The 23,071-nt window shown below is 43.4% G+C and overlaps 2 protein-coding genes across 6 annotated transcripts in view; one reads left to right on the top strand and one right to left on the bottom strand.

Moving 5' to 3' along the window:
• Positions 1-11,924, bottom strand: part of ALDH16A1 (aldehyde dehydrogenase 16 family member A1) — a 46,005-nt gene extending 34,081 nt beyond the window's left edge. Inside the window, exons 1-4 of the mRNA XM_075605561.1 lie at positions 11,618-11,924; positions 5,259-5,361; positions 2,951-3,077; positions 2,384-2,562 (exon numbers count right to left, since the gene is read on the bottom strand). Coding sequence (XP_075461676.1) covers positions 2,384-2,562; positions 2,951-3,077; positions 5,259-5,361; positions 11,618-11,713 — 505 coding nt within the window. The 5' untranslated portion in view covers positions 11,714-11,924. The remainder of the gene's footprint in view (positions 1-2,383; positions 2,563-2,950; positions 3,078-5,258; positions 5,362-11,617) is intronic.
• PIH1D1 (PIH1 domain containing 1) lies at positions 11,851-23,001 on the top strand. Of its 5 annotated transcripts, none has more exons than XM_075605563.1 (11): positions 11,852-12,102; positions 13,463-13,604; positions 14,082-14,148; positions 15,445-15,630; positions 16,587-16,648; positions 16,782-16,863; positions 17,160-17,256; positions 17,992-18,039; positions 18,949-19,039; positions 20,084-20,227; positions 20,706-23,001. In XM_075605563.1, exons 2-11 carry the CDS (start codon positions 13,530-13,532, stop codon positions 20,739-20,741), a joined length of 888 nt encoding a protein of 295 aa, XP_075461678.1. In that variant the 5' UTR covers positions 11,852-12,102; positions 13,463-13,529; the 3' UTR covers positions 20,742-23,001. The 5 variants fall into 5 exon arrangements, with proteins under 5 accessions (XP_075461682.1, XP_075461678.1, XP_075461679.1 ...); XM_075605564.1 differs by having other exon boundaries at positions 11,852-12,134; XM_075605565.1 differs by lacking the exon at positions 11,852-12,102 and adding an exon at positions 12,150-12,270.
• The last annotated feature ends 70 nt before the right edge of the window (positions 23,002-23,071 follow it).

Below are 23,071 nucleotides of genomic sequence, written 5' to 3'. Positions count from 1 at the left end.
CCCACTCCCTCCCTCTCTGACCCACTCCCTCCCTCTCTGACCCACTCCCTCCCTCTCTGACCCACTCCCTCACTCTCTGACCCACTCCCTCACTCTCTGACCCACTCCCTCACTCTCTGACCCACTCCCTCACTCTCTGACCCACTCCCTCACTCTCTGACCCACTCTCACCTTCAGACCCACTGTCACTCAGACTGTCAGGCCCACTCTGTCAGACCCTCTCTCTCTCATACACACTCTCTCTCTCTCTCTCTCTCTCTCTCTCAGACACACACTCTCCCTCTCTCTCTCATACACACTCTCCCTCAGACACACACTCTCCCTCTCCCTCAGACACACACTCTCCCTCTCTCTCAGATACACACTCTCCCTCTCTCTCAGACACACACACACACACACACACACACACACACACTCACTCGCTGAGACACACACACACACACACACACACACACTCGCTCAGACACACACACACACACACACTCGCTCAGACACACACACACACTCGCTCAGACACACACACACACTCGCTCAGACACACACACACACACACACACACACTCGCTCAGACACACACACACACACACACACACACACACACACACTCGCTCAGACACACACAAACTCACTCAGACACACACACACTCGCTCAGACACACACACACTCGTTCAGACACACACACACTCGCTCAGACACACACAAACTCGCTCAGACACACACACACACACTCGCTCAGACACACTCTCTCAGACGCACACACACACTCTCTCTGACACACACAAGGGGAGGGAAATCTGATTGGGGGGGATCGGAGCAGGTGCCCCCCGCAACTGCTTCTCGGTGTGGGGAGAAGGAGGACCGTGTAAGTGCGCAAGGGGGGGGGGGGCGAAATCTGAGCGGGGGGGATCGGAGCAGGTGCCCTCCTCCACAACTGCTACCCGGTGTGGGGAGGAGGGCCGTGTAAGTGCACGGGGGGAGAGGGGAGGGGCGGAGCAGGGGGAGATCGGAGCAGGTACCCTCCACAACTGCTGCCCGGTGTGGGGAGGAGGAGGAGAGGCAGTAGTGAGGTGTCTCTCCCACTGCAGACTCGTTCTTCTATCCCCCAAGCCTCTTATACCCCCTCCCACCCTACTCCTCTTATACCCCTTCCCCCCCATCCCCCACTCCTCTTATACCCTCTCCCCCCCGGAGCGCTGCTTACGCGAGCCGCCCTGGTGATACTCAGGTCCTTAATCACCTCAGGCGGCTGCTGCCACACACAGACAGTGACACACAAACACAGTGACCGTGACACACACACACACATACACACAGTGAGTGACACACACACACACACACACACACACACACAGTGAGAGTGACACACACACACACACACACACAGTGAGAGTGACACACACACACACACACACACAGTGAGAGTGACACACACACACAGTGAGAGTAACACACACACAGTGAGAGTGACACACACACAGTGAGAGTGACACACACACAGTGAGAGTGACACACACACACACACACACACACAGTGAGAGTGATACACACACACACAGTAAGAGTGACACACACACACACAGTGACACACACAGTGACAGTGACACACACAGAGACACAGTGACAGTGCCAGTCACACACACACACACACACACACAGTGACATTGACACACACACACACACACACAGTGACAGTGCCAGACACACACACACACACACACACACAGTGACATTGACACACACACACACAGTGACAGATACATACACAGTGACACACACACAATAAGCCCACCTCTGCAAACACACACAATAATAAGGCCTCTCCCGCCTTGGGGTGGGTAAGGTGTCTGGGAGGGGGTATGTGGGTTACCTGGGGCCTGTGGATGGGCTGCTGGAGCAGCATGGCTGCCCGCGGAGCCAAAAGGGAGGGACAGGGGGGAGGAGCCTAAGGAGCCCGGCATTACTGGAGGAGAGAAGGGAGGGGGGCAGTGCTGTAGGAAGAGGCGGGCCAAAAAAAACATCTTGGCAGAGTGACAGCACGGGCAGCCAATCAGGAAAGGGGGAGTTTTTAAAAAAATATTATTATTTTTTTTTTTTTTAAACCATTCTTGCAGGCTTCCCGGGGGCCGGACCAAATGACTTCGCGGGCCTTATACGGCCCGCAGGCCGGACGTTCCCCACCCCTGATCTACATGTTCAAGTATACACGGATCCCCTGGGGTGGTAATTCCAAGAGGTATCTGTAGATAAAGTTATGTATCACTCTTGATAAAGGGCTTTCTTGCTTCTATGCCTTAGTATCAGTCTTTCTGTTCTTCAACATACTAGTAATGGGAGGCAGAGGTGGTCCCTGTTGCTTTTACCCCTTTGCTGACTCAGACTCACCAAGAGGCTTCCATCCATTCATTTCTGTGTCCCTGAGTTGGGCCCAGCCAGCATGGTGATAAAAATGCCGGACCACGAGGGGTACGTCACAGTCACGTGATTCACGGATGGGCTTCCCATTGTCTATACTCTCCATCACGCTCAGCAAGCGTTGGTGTTTCTGTACAGTGCGGGCGATGCTGGGGGACAAACGAGAAAAGTGACTGACAGGGTTCTTGACAGAAATAAATAAATTTGCTTGTAAAAGTATTTAGCGATCAGAACAGCAAGGTAATGATATACCCATGCACCACGATTGCAGGTATACAGCTGTGCCTAGGTGCCTTAAGTCTGAACTGGGTCCTTTCAATAACATATGGATTGCGATAAATATCCCACCTTAATGCAAACACCAACTTAAAACACCAAATGATTGCCAATTCTTATTAATGTGCCTCCATTATGATCTAAGGGCTGCAGCATTTAATAATCCGCTCTCACTTCTGCCACTTCATTGTAGTCATCGTGTTGATCGCATGACACATTCTGGCATTGTCGTCCCGAAGTCATGCATCATCTGCAACTGACCTGTACAGGTAGCGTGCACGGACATGGCAGGGCAGCTTGCTCCAGCTCTCATAGGCTTTCCTGGCTGCGCCGACGGCAGTTTCGACATCCTCTTCCTCCCCTTGGATGGTAGTCGCCAGAGGCTCCCCTAAGCCACAAAAAAGGAAAGAGTGGCAGAAATGTAAGACTGCTCAGGTTAAGGAATGTCCCCACCCCGAACTATACAGCACTGGAAAAGATCAGGACTGGTGCTGCAGTAGTTGGTTTTGGCAAAAAAAAATACGGTTAGTGTTTTTGAAACTTCCCAAATAACGGTTTATTTTTGATACTCAAAGTGATAGCTTGCTAGTGTTTTTTGTACATTCACAAAAGATGGGTAAGGGGCACAGAAAAGATTGGGTTAGGTTGCATACATACATAGAGCATTTTGCAGTACGACATTGGGCCTAACACAATTAATGGATGGTTGGGGGGGGGGGCGGGCGAGGGAGGGTGAGGAAACAAAACCTATAACCAATACTCATAAAAAGGTGGACCAGTGGGGTTTTAAGTTCCACGCCAAAGCAGGTACTTTTATAATCCCAGTCACAGTAGCATTAGTGGGGCAATGTCCCCCGAGTTCCTGGCGTAAACATTTAACAAACCTTTTAATACTCTCTACGGTTACTCTTTTTTCATGCTGCAGTGTAAAAAATGGCTGCCATTTTTAAACTACCTCTACATAGTATAAACAAAAAAATAAATAAATAAAAGGATTGATAAATATTTTAGGACGTTATTTCTTGTGGTTTTCTCAAAAACAATTTTTTCCATGGGGGGAATTATCTTTTGTAAGTGGCCATAAGAGCCTTTGATTTTTGCAAACAGTTTCTTATTCCAGGGGATTATCTCTGTATTAATATAAAACATCTTTAATAAATGCGAAAGTGAATAAAAACAATAAAGCTCAATGTTGATGAGGTTTATTTAGGGCTTCATTTAAACACTATAGCTAAAGAACGTTTATAGCTTTTATTTTACACAATGTATAGAACATTTATAAGTGCAAAGAAAGAAGTGCTTTAAGCACTAATGCCTAACACAGCTCAACCCCGTTATAGCGCTATCCGCTACAATGTGGATCCGCTTATAACGCGGTCAAAGAGTGGCTCCCGATTTTTAAACTTTCAATGCTTTATTGCTAACGCACACATACACAGCATGTGGGAATTGAATATGAGTACATTTTATATAATACACATGCAGGAATCGAACCCAGGACCTTTCATATGCTTGTACCAATTCCCTACCTGCCAAGCCACAGAATTGGTGTGATAAAACAATAAAGCATTGAATGTTTAAAAAAATAAAATAAAATGTGTCCCCCCTCCTCTGCGCTTGAAAGTCTACGCAAGTGCCGCGCATAAGGACGCAGCCTGATGAAGTAGGGAGAGCTGCAGATGCCGGTAAGTACTTGCGTGCCGAAATGTTATAACGCGGTCTCATTTTATGGACCCCGAGTACTGCGTTATAACGGGGTTCATCTGTACTAGCTAACTATGTGATCGTGAATGTGTTAGTGTTTTCTACACACTCTAATGGTAATTACAATGTGATCAAGAGTAATGGATACCTATACATATAGATGAGGCTACCTGAAATAACTGACCGATACAGATCAGAAACACAAAATATCCTGTGCGATCTGAACTAGATAGACCTTTTTACTTTCATTTAATAAATTAATTATATTAGTTATCATAGCATTTCATTAGATGTTTGTAGTGTGTGTATGTTTGCCAGTCTGTTTTGGTTAGTCCATTAGTCCTGTCAGTAATTGCCTTGTGTGTTGGTTTGTCCCGTTAGTTTACTTAACTGCTAGCAGTATACACTATGATTTTTCTTTGTTCTTACTTACGTGGGTATCTTCGTGGTTCATCTGAAGTAAATCCGGATTTTCCAGACTGGACAATTCTGCATGGTTTGACCATCATTTTAATATTTTACTATCTAGACTTTATTAGAGGCGCCGGAATATATTTGTTGGTATAGAACATTTATAACATACACCCATAGTAGTGAAACATTTGAAAACACACTGGATTAATAATCACTTGATTTTAATTTTTGGGGGAAAGTAAAATCACAAGTGTGTGCTAATACTTGAATTGCAAGAAAGAAAAGGCCCACGCCACAACCCAGGCCCCTCCAAGAGCAAAGAGGAAGATTCACCCCTTTCCTGCAATCGGGAACACAATATATTGAAAATGCCTTGTCTATGGGGTTATTAAACACTTCCTCATTGTGCTCACTGTAATTTGCAGACGGTGAGAAGATGGAAGGCACTTACCTGTGGATGGGTTCTTGGTGGTATAAGTCTGTCTGCCATCAGGCTTTAGCCACTTGCCATCAACAAAATGCCCAAAGCTGCGATCGTGAGCATCCAGCCAAGCCTGGGATGACAGAAAACAAGAATCCCACTGTATTATTATAATGGAAAAAACAACCAATGCGCACATCTTCGGACTGTGTTTAGCACGGTCATCTGCAGGAATCTGAGCAACCCAGAGAGATAAATTTGCAGTAAGAGGTGATGATGGAGTGGTATTGGTCAAATTCCTGGTCAGTTGCACTCCTTACCCTCTCCCCTCTCCCCTCCTCCCATATAGGAAACAGGGGGTCTCCGGAGCTGACCCGCATTCATTTCAGCTCTGGGGACCTAATGCTTCCAGAGATACATACGGGAAATGGGGCCGCCGGTACTTCCGCAGGTTTAATCCCTGGCGTGACGTTGGCCAAAAGAAAGCCATGACGAACAACGTTGTGGCTTCCTTTTGGTCCGTGTGACACTGGCGATTTAAAACTCCATTTTGTTTCCCCTTGAGAGGACTGTACCTGATGGAACCTTCCCCGTTAAGTATCTTAGGAAGCAGAAATCCCTGGAGTTGAAATTAACACAGAAACCCCCTGCTTTATATACATATAGTCCATACAGGGTAAAAAGGAAAATGTACACGGAACTGATCCCGTAAATGCTCAGTGTGCTTTTAAATGTTCAGCCTGGGATTGGAGCGTGGAGGTAGAGTGTAAACGAAGCATGCATCAGACACACTAAGGCTGCCGTTCCAGTGTGCACTGTAGCACGCGCGTCGGCGGGGGGGTTGGCGCGTGCACAGCGCTTCACCGCGATCTACAGTCTGGGGAGAGAGGGAGAGATTGCGATGGGAGGGGGCGTGGCGGGGTTTTTGCAGGGGCGTAGTCATGGCCTCACATGGCTGGTTCGTCCTCATTGGCTGAACTGCCGGTGGGGGCGTGGCCACGCCTCCGCCTTAAGGTAGAAATTGAACTTAATATTGCTTTTTTTTGTTATCATGGTAACTTTCTGTGATTCCCAAAAATGATACATACACCATGACTCTACATTGAATAGAGATGCGTGATGGGCAGGTTTGCCACCTTCTACTGAAAGCCAACCCGGAGAAAAAAAATTTCAACCACTTTTACCTATCAGCAGCGTCCTCCCGGCATCTTTCCTCTGCAACTCTTCTCAATACGGCGTCACATGGCGCCGCGTTGCCATGCACCGGGAAGCAACATCACAACGTCACACGGCGTCAAGTTGCCATGGCAATGGGATGCCTAGGCGCTACGTGACGTTGTGACTTAATGTAGCGTTTCGTTGTCATGTCAACGGCCGTCACGTGACACGATTACGGCATGTTGCGTTTCCGTTGGCATGGCAACGTGGCGCCATTAGACGCCGCATGGCCATATTGAGTTGCAGTTACAGGGGGAAGATACCGGAGCATGCCGTGTCTCCGCCACCCGCCTACCCGCCCAGGGTTGCCGCCACCAGGAGGTAAACCCATAGCCCGGCCATACGAGGCAAAAACCCGTAGTCTCCGGGTGAAACACAAAGTGGTGGCAACACTGGTGACAGCAGAAATGCAGGCTAATCAATCACGTTTTACTGTGCTGACAAGGAAATCACAGTTTGTTAAAATGATTATAAAGTGAGTGCTAGAATATGATAGGAAACCATTGAGGGGGAGGGACCTGCAGTGCTTTGTAGAAAAAAAAAGAAAAGAAGGATTAACAACAACCTTGAAATTCTCAAGTGAAGTTTAAAGGCCAAAAGCAGCTATTGGATACAGCACGGATCCAGTTAAAATGTACCACTCATTAGCAAACAAGAAACAAACCTTTGTACTACAGTATATGAGAGGCGGTGAGTGTGACCCTAGCTATGCTGCCCGGTCTGTATGGCTGCTGATGTAAATACAGGAGGCGGTGGCAGTCACAACCAATCACAGCTGCTGTAAGGGCCTGAGGCTCTTTTCCTTCAATGTACATTATGTAGCTAAGAAAGTGTTTCAAAGGTTAGTTCAGTGTTTTTCAACCAGGTGTCCTAGGAACTCTTGGCCCTGAAATTCAGGTAATTTGAAAATGGCACCAAATACAAAAGAATTAACAATGCATCTGATCTCAGGCGCGCTATTAGAGAGGGTTGCGGTTCCTTACAATGCATTTGGTCTCAGACTCGCTATTAGACAGGTTTGGGGTTCCTTACAATGCATCTGATTTCAGACGCGGTATAAGGCCTCGGTCCCGCTGCGCTCGTTGGCGCGGGCGGCTATGTCGCGAGTTCCCCACCAGCAGGGGAATCCTCGCGAGCCGGTCCCGGTCCCCCCTGGCTGCACAGCTGACTACACGCTGTGGCGCGTCAGCCGCTAGGAGACACAAGAGAATGGTGTTTCCTAGCGCTGACGCGTCACGTGGTGTGGCTGTGAGCCAATGGGGAGGGGAGGCTTCGGGAGGAGGAGAGGCTTCGGGGAGCGGGGAGGAGTGTGGAGTGAAAGCAGGTGAGTGCCTGTCTGTGTGTGTGTCTGAGTGCGTGAGTGCCTGTCTGTGTCTGTGTGTGTGTGCCTGAGTGCGTGAGTGCCTGCCTCTGTCTGTGTGTGTGTGAGTGCGTGAGTGCGTGAGTGCCTGCATGTGTGTGCGCGCGTGTGTGTGTGTATGAGTGCGTGAGTGCGTGCCTGCCTGTGTGTCTGTATGTGTGTATGTATGAGTGCCTGCGTGTGTGTGTGTGTAGCAGCTCCAGCCCGAGTCCGTGGAGGGAGGGGGGGGAGAGTAGCAGCTCCCTCCTGCAGCCCGTGGAGGGAGGGGGGGGGAGAGTAGCAGCTCCCTCCTGCAGTCCGTGGAGGGAGGGGGGGGAGAGTAGTGGGTCCCTCCGCTCAAGCCACGCCCCCCCTCCCTGTCAAACCTCCCACTCCCGCCCACCTCCCGCTCCGGCTCCCGCTCCCTACAGACCGCATGTCGCGGTCTGTGTATCTCAGCACACCGCCTGTCAGCAGTGCGGGTGCGCTGACTCTGGGAGCGGGGCCTTAGCCTTAGGGAGGGTTGTCTCACCCACAACCTTGACACCCTGCAAGATTAAAGGTAAAAGCCCCATAAAAAAAAACCTAAAAACATTAAAATAACTTTTTCAACAGATCTAGCACAAATTTGTATTTATTCTTCCATACAAATAATGCAATATGCATTGAATCAAACCAACTGCGACCCCCGAGAAAGAAACATGATCAATGTTTAAAACCCCCACAAAAGATGAACACAAGCAAATATCTCAGAGTTCTACAGCAGAAACCAAAAGCTGGTCAAAGTGTGATTGCACTAGGACAGGGTGGCAACTCCAGTCCACAAGGGCCACCAACAGGTCAGGGTTTCAGGATATCCCTGCTTCAGCACAGGTGGCTCAATCAGTGGCTCTGTCTTTCCACCCCTGTACAAGGGGGTTACCGAGTAACAGTGCTTTTGTATTTATAAATCCACAGGACTGCTATTTTATATTACTTAAATGTTAATTGATTTTTAGGCACGGTTGAAAGGGATACAGAAAAGAAACCAGGATCAAATAGTATAACAGGTTAAACTAAAAGTACAAATGAATCATGTGACACTATACAGTATTTCCAACCACTTTAACCACTGGGTCAAAGACAACAGAATGTGTTTTATTTTTTTTAAAGTTAGGTTTTAAAGACTCAACCATTTAACAGTGTGCGATGGTGTGTGAGAGACGGGAGTCGAGAGAACATATGGATGAACTGGAATGTAATTGATATGTTTTGTACTTTTATAAGAGCGGTTCGCTCCTCAGATTTATCTACAGTGTTATACCCAGGAAGAAATGATTATGGAAATATTACACTTGGTCAAAACCATCAGATGGATATTACAATGATACGGAGACACTGATATTGTTATGTATATGTCAGCACCTGTGAAACAGAGGAGGAGACCTAGGAGTGAACAGTTTCCAGGGCACTGGGAGAATAAATAAATAATTAGCTCATGTGAGCAACTAATCTGAAAGAGGAAAACTTGTTATTCAACAGCAACTGCCAGTCTGGGCAGGAAGAGACTGAATAACGGTCCTTTTTGGAATCGCATGCACTATATAGGGAGAAAGCACAACTGTTATGCTAATGGGAACGTACAAGTACAACTAATTTTAACATCATTAAATCATATTCTTGGCTGGGGGGTTGTTGCTTTGCAGTTTAGATTTGATAATGATTCCCCGGTGGAGTGTGCAGAGGGTAAGGCAGCAGCCTGCAGCTCTAGTGTTTTCATTCAGTCTAAGGCTGCGCTTATAGTGCTGGCTACGGCGACTGCGATGTTGCGCAGCGCCGTAGCAAGTCCTTGCAGTCCATCGCGGGTGCCCATAGTGGGCGCGATGGCGCTGCAGAGTGACGGAGCGGGCGCGATCGCCAGTAGTAAAAGGATTTTTACTTTTTCGGCTTTCGCCACATGACGTCAGCGGCACATGAGCGGTTCAGCCAATGAGGGCGAACGGCCACACCTCCGCCACACCCCCTGTCGCCCTCCTTTGGTCTCCTGCACCCAGAGTGCAGGAATAGCAATAGCGACGGCTGACGTCACGCAGTCGCATAGCTGGTTGCATAGCCAGCACTATAAGCGCAGCTAATTCACTGCTATTGGGGAACAAAAATAAACCCTAAAATTCGCTAATCTGGAAATTATAAACATTATATAAGACTGACCACAAGTGAACTTTTTCACAGCAGTAAAACACATTTTGGCAGATCTAAAACTCCCTCGATCACCAAATAATTTAAAATTAATTGATGTCGTTCAGCCCCTATCTATTTGTAGATGTTAGCTAAGACAATGTTTCTGTGCAGAGGACAAGATAAAGGGAAAAATACAATAGGGAGATACACAAACTGGAATCAGTTACAATTAATGTCATAAATTGTCACACCAGCAGCTATTGAACATGACCAAACACAGATAAATATTCAGGAACATCCACACCTGTAACTACAATCTGTAACAGTGTAAGACCTCAGTATAGGCTCTGGACTATAATGTCTTGATACATTAAGGTACAGTAGAAGCAGCAATTATTCTAACAAAAACCAGTGGCAATTCCCCAAAAGACCCAGGTACACCCAGGTACATTCTGAATACATGCCTTAAACTTTCCTTAAACTAGCCCCAGCATTTCTGCATTGATTAATGGCCTATCAGATTAACAGCGGGGGTACCTGGCAGTCCCATTCAAACTGAATTGGACTGCCAGGGATCCCTGCTGTGTTAATCCTATGGCTCGTTAGTCAATGCAGAAATGCCTTAAACGTGCCTCAAACTAGCCCAGAACATACCCAGCACATACCCTGAATGTAACCCGGCTAGTTTAAGGCAAGTGTTAGAATAATCGTTGCCTCTACTGTACACTCTCACGCCCAACACTACAAACCAAAGCAACAATACCTGAAGGACAGATTCATCCTGTCAAGTATAAAATTAAATGCTGTTCGGAACAGACCCTCCAACAATGGGCCCATGACAATAGGTACACTTTAATTACTCAATTATTGAGGGATACAGGAAATTACAAGAAAGTGAGGACCACCTATGAAGGCATCATGGCATGCAATGTAATATATGCAAAGACCATGTTACAAATAAAGTACTTGAATTTCTACATTTCTTTGTATGTACCAACATATGCAACAAACAGAAATTCCCTATATTGTACTGATCATTTACCTAAGCAGTCATTGATATGATAGCTGCTGTAATTAGCTGAATGTTCCGAGCTCCAGCCAATTGTACATAAGTACACCTGGTTTTAAGACACAAAAATAGGTACAGTAGCTGTTAAATACGGGAGGGCATATGTGAAATGTAGCTGAACTTGACTTTTACTGAGGTTTATATGGTCATGTATTCAGGGAATGAGACTAGCCAATAAATGTATATATGTCTTTATCTAGCGTCATTAATGTACATAGCTTTTCACAGCAGCAATACACGTGACACTCATATAAATAACAAATAATACAAATAACAGATCATGGGTATAAGTGCTTCAGACATAAAAGTAACATTTCGGAAGAGGAGTCCCTGCTCCAAAGAGCTTACAATCTAATTGGTAGGTAGGAAGAACGTACAGAGACAAATAAAATAAACCACCCTTCCAGTGAGAAGGACTTACTCGTAATGAGAGAGATCTTCTTCCAAAAAGGAGGTACAATGAGAGACATTAGCATCCGATAGATCAGACTCAGTCTCAATGAGTGAGTGACACTGACTTACAGTAACACTCACTTGTTGGACAGTTTAATATTAAAGATTATTATTAGAGATGATAAAGTTCTACATGCTGCCTGTTCCCACCTGTGCAATGTTGGCAGCTTCAGGGGCCGGTCCATACTGCATGGAGGTGAAGATGTCTTTGACGGTAGCTTTCTCAGTCCCTGTGCAGGCTGCCATGGAAAGTTCCCGCTGCCTGCCTGTCACTAGACTAGTCACACACAGGCAGGAGCCAGTGTCACCCACAGGGAGGAGCTTCAACCCAACCTCACCATAGAGACAGACCCTCCCACTGCCAAGCCATCCACTTCCGCCGGAAGAAGGTCAAACTTGTCCGCTGCAGACCTGCTAGGCGATGAAGCAGCGCGAGTTCTGCCGTCCCAGATCGGTCTGCGAGACCGAATACCGACCTCGTATGCATCAGCGCATGCGCGCTGCGGGAAATAGTGACAGAAACGAAGCCGGAGGCTGAAAAGCGAAAACCGGAAGAAGGTCAACATGAAATGTCACTTCTACCCGGAAGTCTCTGCATGTGCACTGAAGTCTGGCAGTTACAGGCAGTTGCTCGGGTGAGGGATGATGCCGTTGTAGTCAAAGTGATGTAAATGCTTCTCTGTTTCAGCACATGGCGAGTTAATAGCGCCCATATCCCGATTTCAGTGAAGCCTTATTAAGCTGCAGGATAAATAGTACACTACAGGAATTGTTGTTGCTCATTCACCTGCTTGGGGGCCTCGGTGAGGAACATCCGAGGGGCTTGTTATTTATTCTCACTTCTTAGCAGGGTGCTGATGGAGAAAGCTGAACTCTGCAGAGCTTGTCTTGGAGATATGTCTCATGGCTCCAAACGAAATAGGAATCGCCTGTTCTAACCCCTTTAGCTGCCAGGGTCCAGCCACGCATTGGAAAGCATAGCAATGCTTTAGTAGCCTCTTTGTTAGGCAAGGGGTAGTTAATGTAGTTTGAGGTATTTATTTATAAAGTGTTTTACCAGGAAGTAATACATTGAGTTACATCATTTTCAAGTATGTCCTGGGCATTGGGTTATGATGACAGATACATGGTTACAAATACATAGTTACATATGTGAACAGAGTATACATTATATACAAGACATTGCATGCACAGTAAAAGATAATATATATTATAGGTGCATGTAACAGTTTCAGACCAGATTCAAATGTGAGACCGCTTTAGTTTTGAAAGAACCTAGACTGGTGGTGGCTGTGAGTCTCCGGTAGATTGTTCCAATTTTGGGGTGCACGGTAAGAGGAGCGACCGGATACTTTGCTGAAGCTTGGGACCATTAACAGTCTTTTGGAGTCAGATCTCAGATAAATATATATTAACCCCTTTGTGATCAGTTAGCTGGCTAAAAAAGGGGTTAATATATTACAACGTGCTTTTGAATAAACTCCTATCAACTCTTGTAGGTGTTGGCCTGGTAATAAGTTGTTGGTAGAGCAAAGGTTAAGTGTGATTTCTTTCACGTAACAATGTTCAACCTCGTTAATATTAATAGAGTATAGTGAATAGGGTATGCCTATGATAGTGGCTAATTAACATATGATTGGTGTATCTTTTACATGTCTGTTAATAACGTGGTGCTCTTAATGTAACATAAATCTTAGTTAACATTGCATAACTTTCTAAAGTGGTACAGCTTTATCATGTTTATGTTAACAAAAGTTGACCAAACAGAGTTTAGTGTCTGGGCCTTGGGTTGCAAAACCAAAAATACTTCTAAAATATGATAAAACCAGCTGTTTGCTTTATGTATTTTTTTTTTTTAATTGCTGTATTTAAGGTTTTTTTTTGTAAATCTGCCCATAAATATAAAATGAATCTGACTACAAAGCCCACAGTGGGATGTGTAACTGGTCTATGTAGAGAAGCACTAATACAAAAAGAGATGCACTTGTTTCACAGACATATGCATGAAATCTTCTGAAGATTCTGAAGTCCTGTGGCAGGCTGAACGTATCCATCGGGGAAGATGGCATCAGATAAATCTCTACTCTCAACCGAGTTGGAGGAGGATGAGGCTCTGTATAAACAGATGCTATTGAGGGTAAGTTATCATGGTGAAAGCTGAAAGTGTAGTCCTTTCAACACAGACTCATGGTGAAGTGGGATGGGTTTGTCACTGGAAGCGGAAGATAATATTATTTGGTTTGGAAATGATATATATTTTTAAATACTTTACAGGGCATCATTCACTGAGATGTACTGTACCTCTTATACTCAGTCATGCCTTGGGATGATTTGGCAAATTGTATTATACTTATATAAGTATGAAAACAAGTAAAGCCTAAGCTAAAAACAAGTAAATCCTTAAAACTTTTTTTTTTTCTGTTCCTTTCATTCATTTTATGCTTACAATTGCCCCACGATTCTCCTTTAGAGCAATATGTTGTAACCCCATCAGAGTAGTAAATGTCTTAACATAACAAAATATACTTTTTTTTTTAAATTGTGTTATTCAGTGCAAAAAAACCCTAAGATATTGCACTGTCTTTAATTGATTTCTTCTTGTCTCTTCCTGTAGGCTACACAGGAAATTCAAAGCAGATTACCAAGCGCTCCTGAGTCAAAACAAATCCGGCCACAGCCAGGTAAAAAAAAGATTCTCTTATTTCTAGATAACACCATTAAAGGCACGATCCCCTCGCCTCTCATATTTACAAAATTATTTTTTTCCTTTCCATTGAACGGGCATCCCTCCACATTCCTGCAGGCCCCTTTATAAGCATCCTTCGATCTTTCTAAGTGGAAGTGCAGGATGTCAATCAAAAAATCCCTGCTGTCTGGGATAGAGCAGCATGGCAGACAGAATCAGATGGAAATAGTATTTTCTGTCTGATGGTGTCTCCTACCTCTCCTGCGTAGGGGAGCCATTAAACACGGAGGGTCAGGAAAGCAGGGTGTTCTGGAAGAGGAGATAGCAGCCATGTTGTTTCCTGGATGCCGTAGTAAGATATTCGTTGTGTTTCCTCCTTTTATGTGTCCCAGCCCTATTATGACTACCCAAATGATATAATATAATAGTGAGAAATGGGGCTTATATATGGTTAAGATGTCCGTAAGCGGCCAGAATGGCCGCTCTGGGGTATATAGAGTTTTCCCCATAGTGCGATAAAGGCATTTGTTAACCACTTACATTTTAAAAGTTGAAAAAATTATTTTTATATTATTGATACTGGTCTGAATTTAATTAAAAAGCAACTCCATTTAACCTACTAAACATGCCACTGTCCACGTTTTTTGGAGAGACTGATCCTTTTAAGGGGAAGGGATTTACAGGTATTTTATACATTGTGTATGTGACATTGGGTTTGCGGAATGGGAATTATATTCAGCTTAAAGCTGAAGACCAAGCAATATCTTACATATGTGTTTTTTTAAATCCGTTCTGTACTATGAGAAAATATTTGTAGCATTTTTTTTTTAAACAACTCTGACATGTTTAATGTATTATAATATAACAAGCATTTTTTTGTTTTATATAGCAACCATTTACAAAGTCGCATCCCCTTCCTCTTCTGAAACAGGCTCTGGCATACCCCTTTTTGAGCCCTGCCCCCTCTCTAGCAGTGCACCAATTGTATCTAGTGACTTGTTGGTCACATGATCTTCCCCACAGAACTTTGCATCGTTGGTCCTCTTCTGCTGCACTGACAGCCATTTATTGAACCCCTGAGCTGAATCTTCGCCGATCGGTCACAGGAGAACTGATCGATCAGAAAACTTAGCTAATTACTTATCATTGTGTGGATTGTATTTATGCACATATTAAAGGGGAAAAAAATAAAAACCGGCAGCTTGGACTGCTGCTTTAATAAAGTGAGATCCATCCTTAATGATCCTGTATAGGATCAGGTGTCTGATTTGTTCCTCTCCCCCTAATCCAGGTTTCTGCATTAAGACCCGGACATCTGAAAATACAAAGATCTTTATCAACATCTGCAAGTCAGATCACATCCCTGCACCCCCCGATCTAAGTGAGCAGGAGCTGGTTAGCATCCTCGAATCAGATGACCCTTCTGGGTATCGTGTGCCCATGAGCCTTGGGGAGCCACATGCAGAAATAGACAATGGTATGTTTTAAGATTTGTTATTTTTTTCTGGTACTGTGGTGACATTGCAACCTCATTAGATAGACATAAATCAGCATATTTTGAGAAGAATTAGGCAGAAGTCTATTTTCTTTAGCATTGATGCTATAATGACACTTTAACAAAGATTCTTCAAATGTTTTGCAGCCAACATGTTGAAAATGTTCTTTTGTTTATTTAAAGCAGAACTACATATGTCAACAGCAAAAGTTTTAACTCAAAGAAAGAACTTGTGTTTTCTAAAAATGCTCATGTACAACATCTGTGCAACCATTTTATGATCCAGTGAAAGGGATCACAGATTTTAGTTGTTGCGGAATGGTTTACTACACCCTGAAAACCAATGCACAGTTGGCCTTCTGTGAGTTTGTACACCCATTGGCCGTCCAAGTTGATTACTTATTGTAGAGCGGTGCAAAATGTTCACACACGTTTGCGAGACTGGCGAATAGCCGATAAACGGAGCTTAAGAAAATGTAGCAAAATTCACTTTTACCTTAATTCGCCATGCGTTAGCAACTAACTACACACCGGACATATTTATTCGAAAATGGCACTATTTAGCAAACGTGACATTCTCTTACTGCAGAAAGAATAAGTAGAGCACAGAAACACACCATTTGCTTACTCGTGCTATTCTTGATACAGGTGGTGTGAATGGGAACTGGGTGTCTAGTAGCCCAAGGCAAACCGTTTGCAGCTATTGCTTGTCATCGAAAATGTTCCTCAGTGTTACCGTCAGTGCGAATAGGAATGCTGCTGAGCAGGCTCAATGACTTTTTAAATGGTTATATGCACCAGTTTGGCACACTGTCAGGCGTGCTATAGTTATGGTGGAATGTACGTTTTCACAAAGTTTCAGGACTATGCAGCTTTGTTTAAAAAGCTAGGACCGCACACGCACTAATCTCTGATTCCTTGTTTGTGTCTGTGTGCAGGTGGGAGTGGTTGCACAGCCTATGACATTGTGATCAACAATTCTTTCTTTGACAAGATCAAGGTACTAACCAGCTGCATACCTGAGAGCAGAAGATAAGTAAAGATGCATTTTACAATGGGAATGAATCCATCCAGTCATAACTGTCCTCTTCTCTCTGTTTTTTTTCCCCTGGGTCCCTTTATTCTTTCATCAGAGTAATGAGCTGTTTAGGGAATTCTTCGTCACAGTGGCAATGGAAGGTCTTGAAAACAAATATGAAATGGATCTCTCTAGAGGTAAAAGGTGCTGTGTCTTCTGTCTACTTTAATGTCAGTTGCGTTTTAATGAAATGGTAATCCAGGAAGCAAACCATATTCCATAAGTGAGTTTCCAGATGAGCATGGCCTGTTAATGGAATAGAATGAGTTTCCTACCCTCTGCTGCAATTTGCTTCAGTTGATGAATCCTCTTTGCAGACCAGAAAAAGTTTTACAGTCTTTAAAAGCGTTGAATGAAAATATGTATTTACGTTATTGTTATATTAACCTTGCAAAGCAGCGATCTAAGGAGTATATCCATCTGCTCCCTGCAGAGTGGCGGATGCTGAAGAATCGGAAGATCATGGGATCCATTTTTGATCAGAACATCAGAACAAACTCCAAACCCATCATCCAGGAAGTGGACACAAGGTACAACTATGAAGCGCTATTAGGCAGCCATCCCTCCACAACTGAGTTATCGGGCAGCACAGGAAACCTTGGCACTCACTATCTGAAAAATCAATAAAAAAGTTTTTAATGAATATATTCCAACTTTCTGTGTCTTGCCTCGAGGGGCTTACAGTTTTGTAATTTAGGAAGAAACTTAAGTTAACCACTTGATTAGGAACTGTTACATTTGTGCTTTTTTTTTTTTAAAGCAAATTATTGTACAGTACATAAGCAAACTTTGTATACATTTATCCCACTCCTTCAGTCTCCAGAATTGTCTTCAAATATTTTCTTACTTTTAGTCTGTATTCTAGAAAGACATGAGGGGAAATAACCCGCCCAGGCAGTAACATTCTTGAAATACTAAAAGGTTTATAGGTTCCTACAAGCACAGCCTTTGGTACCTTTTTCCATCGGTTTGCCCTCATTGATTCTTCTTCTTTGTATGCCACTCTCCTTAATGTAACTACGGCTCCCCTGCTGTACCGCGCTGCCGACTGTGTTGGTTCTTTATAAATGAATGGTAATAATTTAATGTTATTTTGTTTGGGAATAAGATGATCGCTTGTACATATGAATTCATTGTGGCATGTGACTTCCATTTAGTTTATATCCCTGTGTGATCCCAGCAGTTTCGGTGTTGTTCGATTTGCAAATTGGCCATCCAAGTGGTTCCCCGTATCCTGTGTAAACCTGAATTGTTCTTTCTTTCAGTTCATCGCAGCCGCTTCAGAGCAAGCCCCTGATTTCAGAGGTTCAATGGTGTGTTATTTAGTCTTGGCTTTAGAGGGGGGGAGTGGCTTCTTCCTCTATTACACTCTCTTGTAAAGTTGAATTCTTTGAATGTTGCTGAAAGGTGTGCACATTGTGGACCTTAATACGCTCTTTGTTTTCTTCTGCCACTGAAATATATGCAGCACTGTTCAGTATAAAGGTGCTTGAGTCATATATTTGTTCTGTAGATCTTTAGTCTATTTATTTTTGTACCAGATACACAGGGAGATAATGTTATTTGATTAAAGTCACAATTAGCTGACACCGTAATTAAAGCCAATTTCACCTGCTTATGTCATGTTTTGTTTGCAGTATGTTGCATTATAAGCCGCCTCAAATGCCCCAGCTTCAGCACAGGTGGCTCAATCAGTGGTGCAGTCTTCTACTGAGCCACTGATTGATCCACCCTTGCTGGGGCTGGGATATTCTTAAAACCTGACCTGTTGGGGGGGAACAGGTGGGGGGGGGTGTCTTGGGAACTGGAGTTGAGCACCCCTGATTCGCATTGTCAGTGTAATTAAATATGAAATTCTTTACAGGAGATCTTAAACCTTGATGCTTAACCATCAACTTGTAAAAAAAGACCTCGCTACAAACGATGTATTCGTTATAAATATATCTTCGTTACACGAGTTTCCGTAAGTTCTGTATGCACCAATACTTCACCAAGACAGTCTCTTTGCCTATGGAAATGCATTATTTACATAGATGCAGTACATATTTATTTAAAAGGGTAGTGAATTACAAATGCAGAGCTGGAGGTCAGTAAGCATAGCACAGCACAAAGTAATGACCATATTTCTAACCTACACTACATTTCTTGTATGTATCGACTTCTGTATGTTACGTGTTGCATCTGTTAATTGTGCTTTTCCTCTTGTTTCTGATGTCTCTCAGCTCACCAGTGGTACCCGAGTACACGATCATGGCGGAGCCTGCTCAAGGGCACCCAAGTTTCCTTGTGGCAGAAATCTCTCTGCCAAAAGTGGTAGGTGCTGCTCTGTGTTAAAAGAAATCTATCACTAGTGCTAATTCCAGAGGATTCTTGGGGCTTAAAGGCATTAGTGTTCAATCCTTGGACATTTACCTGCTGCTCAGTGATTCAGAAGCCAATATATTGTGCAGATCATGTTACACATTTCTTTCATACCTATTCATTTCTTACACAATTCCGGTTGAGCTGCCAGGAATTGTATTCGAGTTGAATGGGACTGAATTTGATCTGAGGCTGCATTCACACTTAGCAGGTGTTTGTGTGTGTGTGTGTGTGTGTGTGTGTGTGTGTGTGTGTGTGTGTGTGTAATCCAAGTGGACAATTTATTTTTAACATACAGTAGGATTGAAGCAGGGGGTCTTCAGAACTGACCCCCATTCATTTCAGCTCTGTGGGCCCCTTCCTTCTGAAGATACGTAACTCTGTAAGGGGTGCCGGTGGCCACTCCGCTCGGCTAGCAGGGTTCATGTCATGGTGGAGTTTCCAATAGGAAGTAGTGACGTCATCAGGTGCAGCTTCCTATTGACCCGCGTGATGCAAGAGCTTTTAACTTTGCCAACATACCGGCCGCACCTACGGAGGTAAGTATGTCGGGAAGCAGGGGGTCCCCGGTGCTAAACTTAATGGGGTTTGGCTCCAGAGACCCCCTGCTTCAAACCTATGTTTAAAAAATAATAGTTTAGATAAATGCATGAATTGCTCCTTTAACTATCAGAAATGTAGAATTTTTTTTCTTTTTATTCCCCCAATGATTTCCATGAATCCTCTAAATCTCACCTCCAGAGAGCGGCTTATAAATACTACACCTAGACTCTCCTATTTTAGTTTTAGAAAAAATGGAGAGTTCATCTTGACACTGTGCTTGGGAGAGGAAGTATAGCACTGTTTCCAGTAAAATGTTCTATGCCGAGTCACATCGGCGCGGCTGTAGTGCTAAAAGTGATGGATCGTATCAGAACCGGTTGCAGTCCAAGTATTGCGCATGTTTATCAATGTGCGCAGAGCTGCCGTAATCTCCAGTCCACGTTTTCCTTCCAGTCCTCTGTCAGATCCCTGGTTCTCGATCTTGGGGAGGATCGAGTAGTTTTATGGGGACGACCTGATCTGTACCACCTGGATATTTTCATCCCTCACAACATCATCCAGGAAGAAAGTGGAGCTCAGTTCAACAAAAGCAGCAAGGTAAGTGTCACATGCAGCTACTGTGTACCAGAATTGTGTGTGAAACATGACATTTTACTTGCAGTTTAAACGATGCTACGTATTTTCTGATGACTGTTATTGACTATTACATTTGTTATTAATATGCTAAAAAAAAAGTTACTTAAGTGTATTTGTTAAAACATTAGTTAACAAAAATACCAAGACTGAGGATCACTAGGGCCTGTTACTCTCGTATTTCACATCTCCTAAGCCTTTTGGCTGCCAGAACTGCCTCAGATGCATTGTTTTAATACACAGACATAATTGTATTGGATGTGGCTTTTAATGGTAAAAGTACAACTAACGTTATACAGTTTCCTGAAATGTGTATATGTGCTAAATCTCTTGGCTAGGGACACTTTTTTGCATAATGGCTTTGTGTTTAGATATTGTTTACAGCTAAAAAGGAATATCTGTTTATTTTGCCACAAGTACAATATGCTGCTGTGTTTTCCAGGTGCTGACCATTACAATGCCGGTGCAACCAGTATAGCAAGAACACCCCAGGAAGATTTGGCTCTGAATCCGGTTTCTAAGCATTGGTCCAGTGGATCCAAAAATAGACAGAGATTTTGTGCATCTCTCCTGTTTTGTGTTTAAAACCAAAACTTTCCAAACCATTTTGGCCCTAATTTACATAATGGTTTTAGGTCTTAAAGTACTGTATGACACACTTAAATGGGCCTATAGTAGCGCTAAGGCTTAAAGCCATTGAATACATCTGCACCCGTGTTTCATTGTCTGTGCATTTGTTTCTTAGCTGTGGATAAAGCTGTTGGAACAGAGCTGCTTTGCAAAAGCATGTTCAGCAAGAGGGACCAATCTGTGTCCTTTGACCACCAGCAATCCATATCCACATTTTGTATATTGTGGATATTGAATATAAACTAGACTTCACATACTTCATTATTCTGTTATTATTGTCTATTAAAAACAATAGTTACTCACAACTCCTGGTTGTAAATAATTACATTTTTTAAAAATATGCATTAATCAGCCTCAGTCAACGTATTTTTACTACTGTTGCCTGCATGATCAGTATGTACTTTATTAACACTGGTGTTTGCCCACTGTAGAAATAGAAACCTTTTTATTAAAATGCCCTGTACATGAGACTTAACGGGACATTTGTAATTAATTGCAGTTACTTGGGTTCTAATTCAGCTGCTGAGCCAGTGATCCCAGACTTTTATACTATATATGTATAAAGAGAACTACAGTAAGCTCTTTGAAGCAGTATTTTCCTCTCCTGATATTCATCTTTATCTCTGGAGCACTCGCCTATGTATTTTTTAGTTGTGTACCACAATCACACCATTGTTTTTATTTCAGATTGAAATGTGTTGCGTGCATAGGGTCCCATTTACTAAGTGGTGCTAAGCCTTGGGGCACCTTATGGCCAATTCACTTGAATTCATACCACTTAGGCCCAGACTCGCTCAACTCTGTAAGGCCAGTTAACATAATGTGAATGACTGGTACCGCTGTAATAACTAACTAAAGTAATGTAATATTAACTTGTGTTGGTGTCATGTTAAATGCCTATCGTTAGAAAGAACAGACATTGCAGCAAATTATATTCATATATGTAAATAAGCCCCTAGCATCAATGGCATACTCGCGACTATTAATGTCCTTGTTAAAAAAAATAATAATAATGTTGCGTAATTTAAGGCATATCTAACCCCTAGTGTTACTCCCATCCTGACACTGTAATAGGACAAAAGCAATAGGTAATAGACCTATTTAATGGAAGTACTGACCGGTTTAGGTATAACTTGAATAAAACAAAACACAGAAAGCCCAATGCTACATCCAATGTGACAAAAATACGCAGTGAAATACTTCTATATTCTCTTGAAACCCTTTGGTTAACCTTAATTTTCAGCTGTTATCAGTTGTTTGGAGGTTAGTGGCTCCTCCCCCCAGTTTTTAAGCTCGCCCTTCCCCACTTACTAAATTAGCAGGTCTTTTTCATGTTCCTGTGTTTGGACAGACCCAATGTGGTCATTCTCCCACCAAATAGAGGTAAATGAGAATTTTATCAGGTAGTGTTAGGACATGGTCATGCCTTGATGTGGCTTGTAGGCTTATAACGCTTTGGCCAAAGGGTTTAACTAAATTACCCCTTTTCAAGAGAATATATAAGTATTTCACTGTGTATTTTTTTCATATTGGATGTAGCATTGGGCTTTTCTGTCTCTTGTTGTATACATTTGGCCACGCTCAGTAGCATAACTTGAATAAACCCAAGAAATAACGTTACGTTATTTTTCTCCTGCAAAAGCCCTATTCTATTGTGTGGTTGAGTAACGCCAAGACTGAAAGATAACAGCGTTATCCTGAAATAACACGACTTTAACCCTATGTTAAAGAGCTCTAATACAGGTGTTCTTTTTGCATATAAATTGTTTTGTTAGCACGCCATAAAACTCTGGGCAAGTGACGACCGTTCCTGATTTCGGTGACGTCACGTTCTTTGCCCTGATTTTACATAGTTTAGCAAATCTGCACCTTGGTAAATATAGCTCATAGGGATCTATGTATCAAGGCAAAAGTGGTGCAAAAACAACTCTACCGTATGATCAAAGATGAAGGAAAAAAACCTGTTGCTTTAATATGTATGGTGCACAATTTTTGCCCCATAATTGTGCTACTTTTTTCTTGATAGACATTATGGGGCCTACTGTGTATAAGAATAAAGTTGTAATGATACTAGAAAGGTCATCAGGAAATAAATACAACTGAAACAAGAGCGGTACTGCGTAGAATTTATTGTTGCCAACAATAGTGGGAAACCTGTCTGCCTCACAAGCTTAAGAC

The sequence above is a fragment of the Ascaphus truei genome, chromosome 6 (genome assembly GCF_040206685.1).
Source record: "Ascaphus truei isolate aAscTru1 chromosome 6, aAscTru1.hap1, whole genome shotgun sequence".
In the NCBI taxonomy this organism is placed as follows: Eukaryota; Metazoa; Chordata; class Amphibia; order Anura; family Ascaphidae; genus Ascaphus; species Ascaphus truei.
This window is presented reverse-complemented; position numbering and strand designations above follow the sequence as displayed.

What these genes read in the sequence shown, in the direction of transcription:
- PIH1D1 (XM_075605563.1), top strand. Translation starts at nt 13,530, where the DNA reads ATGGCATCAGATAAATCTCTACTCTCAACCGAGTTGGAGGAGGATGAG. An exon ending in TGAAATGGATCTCTCTAGAG is followed by an intron (nt 16,864 to 17,159) that starts GTAAAAGGTGCT and finishes TGCTCCCTGCAG; the next exon opens with AGTGGCGGATGCTGAAGAAT. An exon ending in ATCCAGGAAGTGGACACAAG is followed by an intron (nt 17,257 to 17,991) that starts GTACAACTATGA and finishes TCTTTCTTTCAG; the next exon opens with TTCATCGCAGCCGCTTCAGA.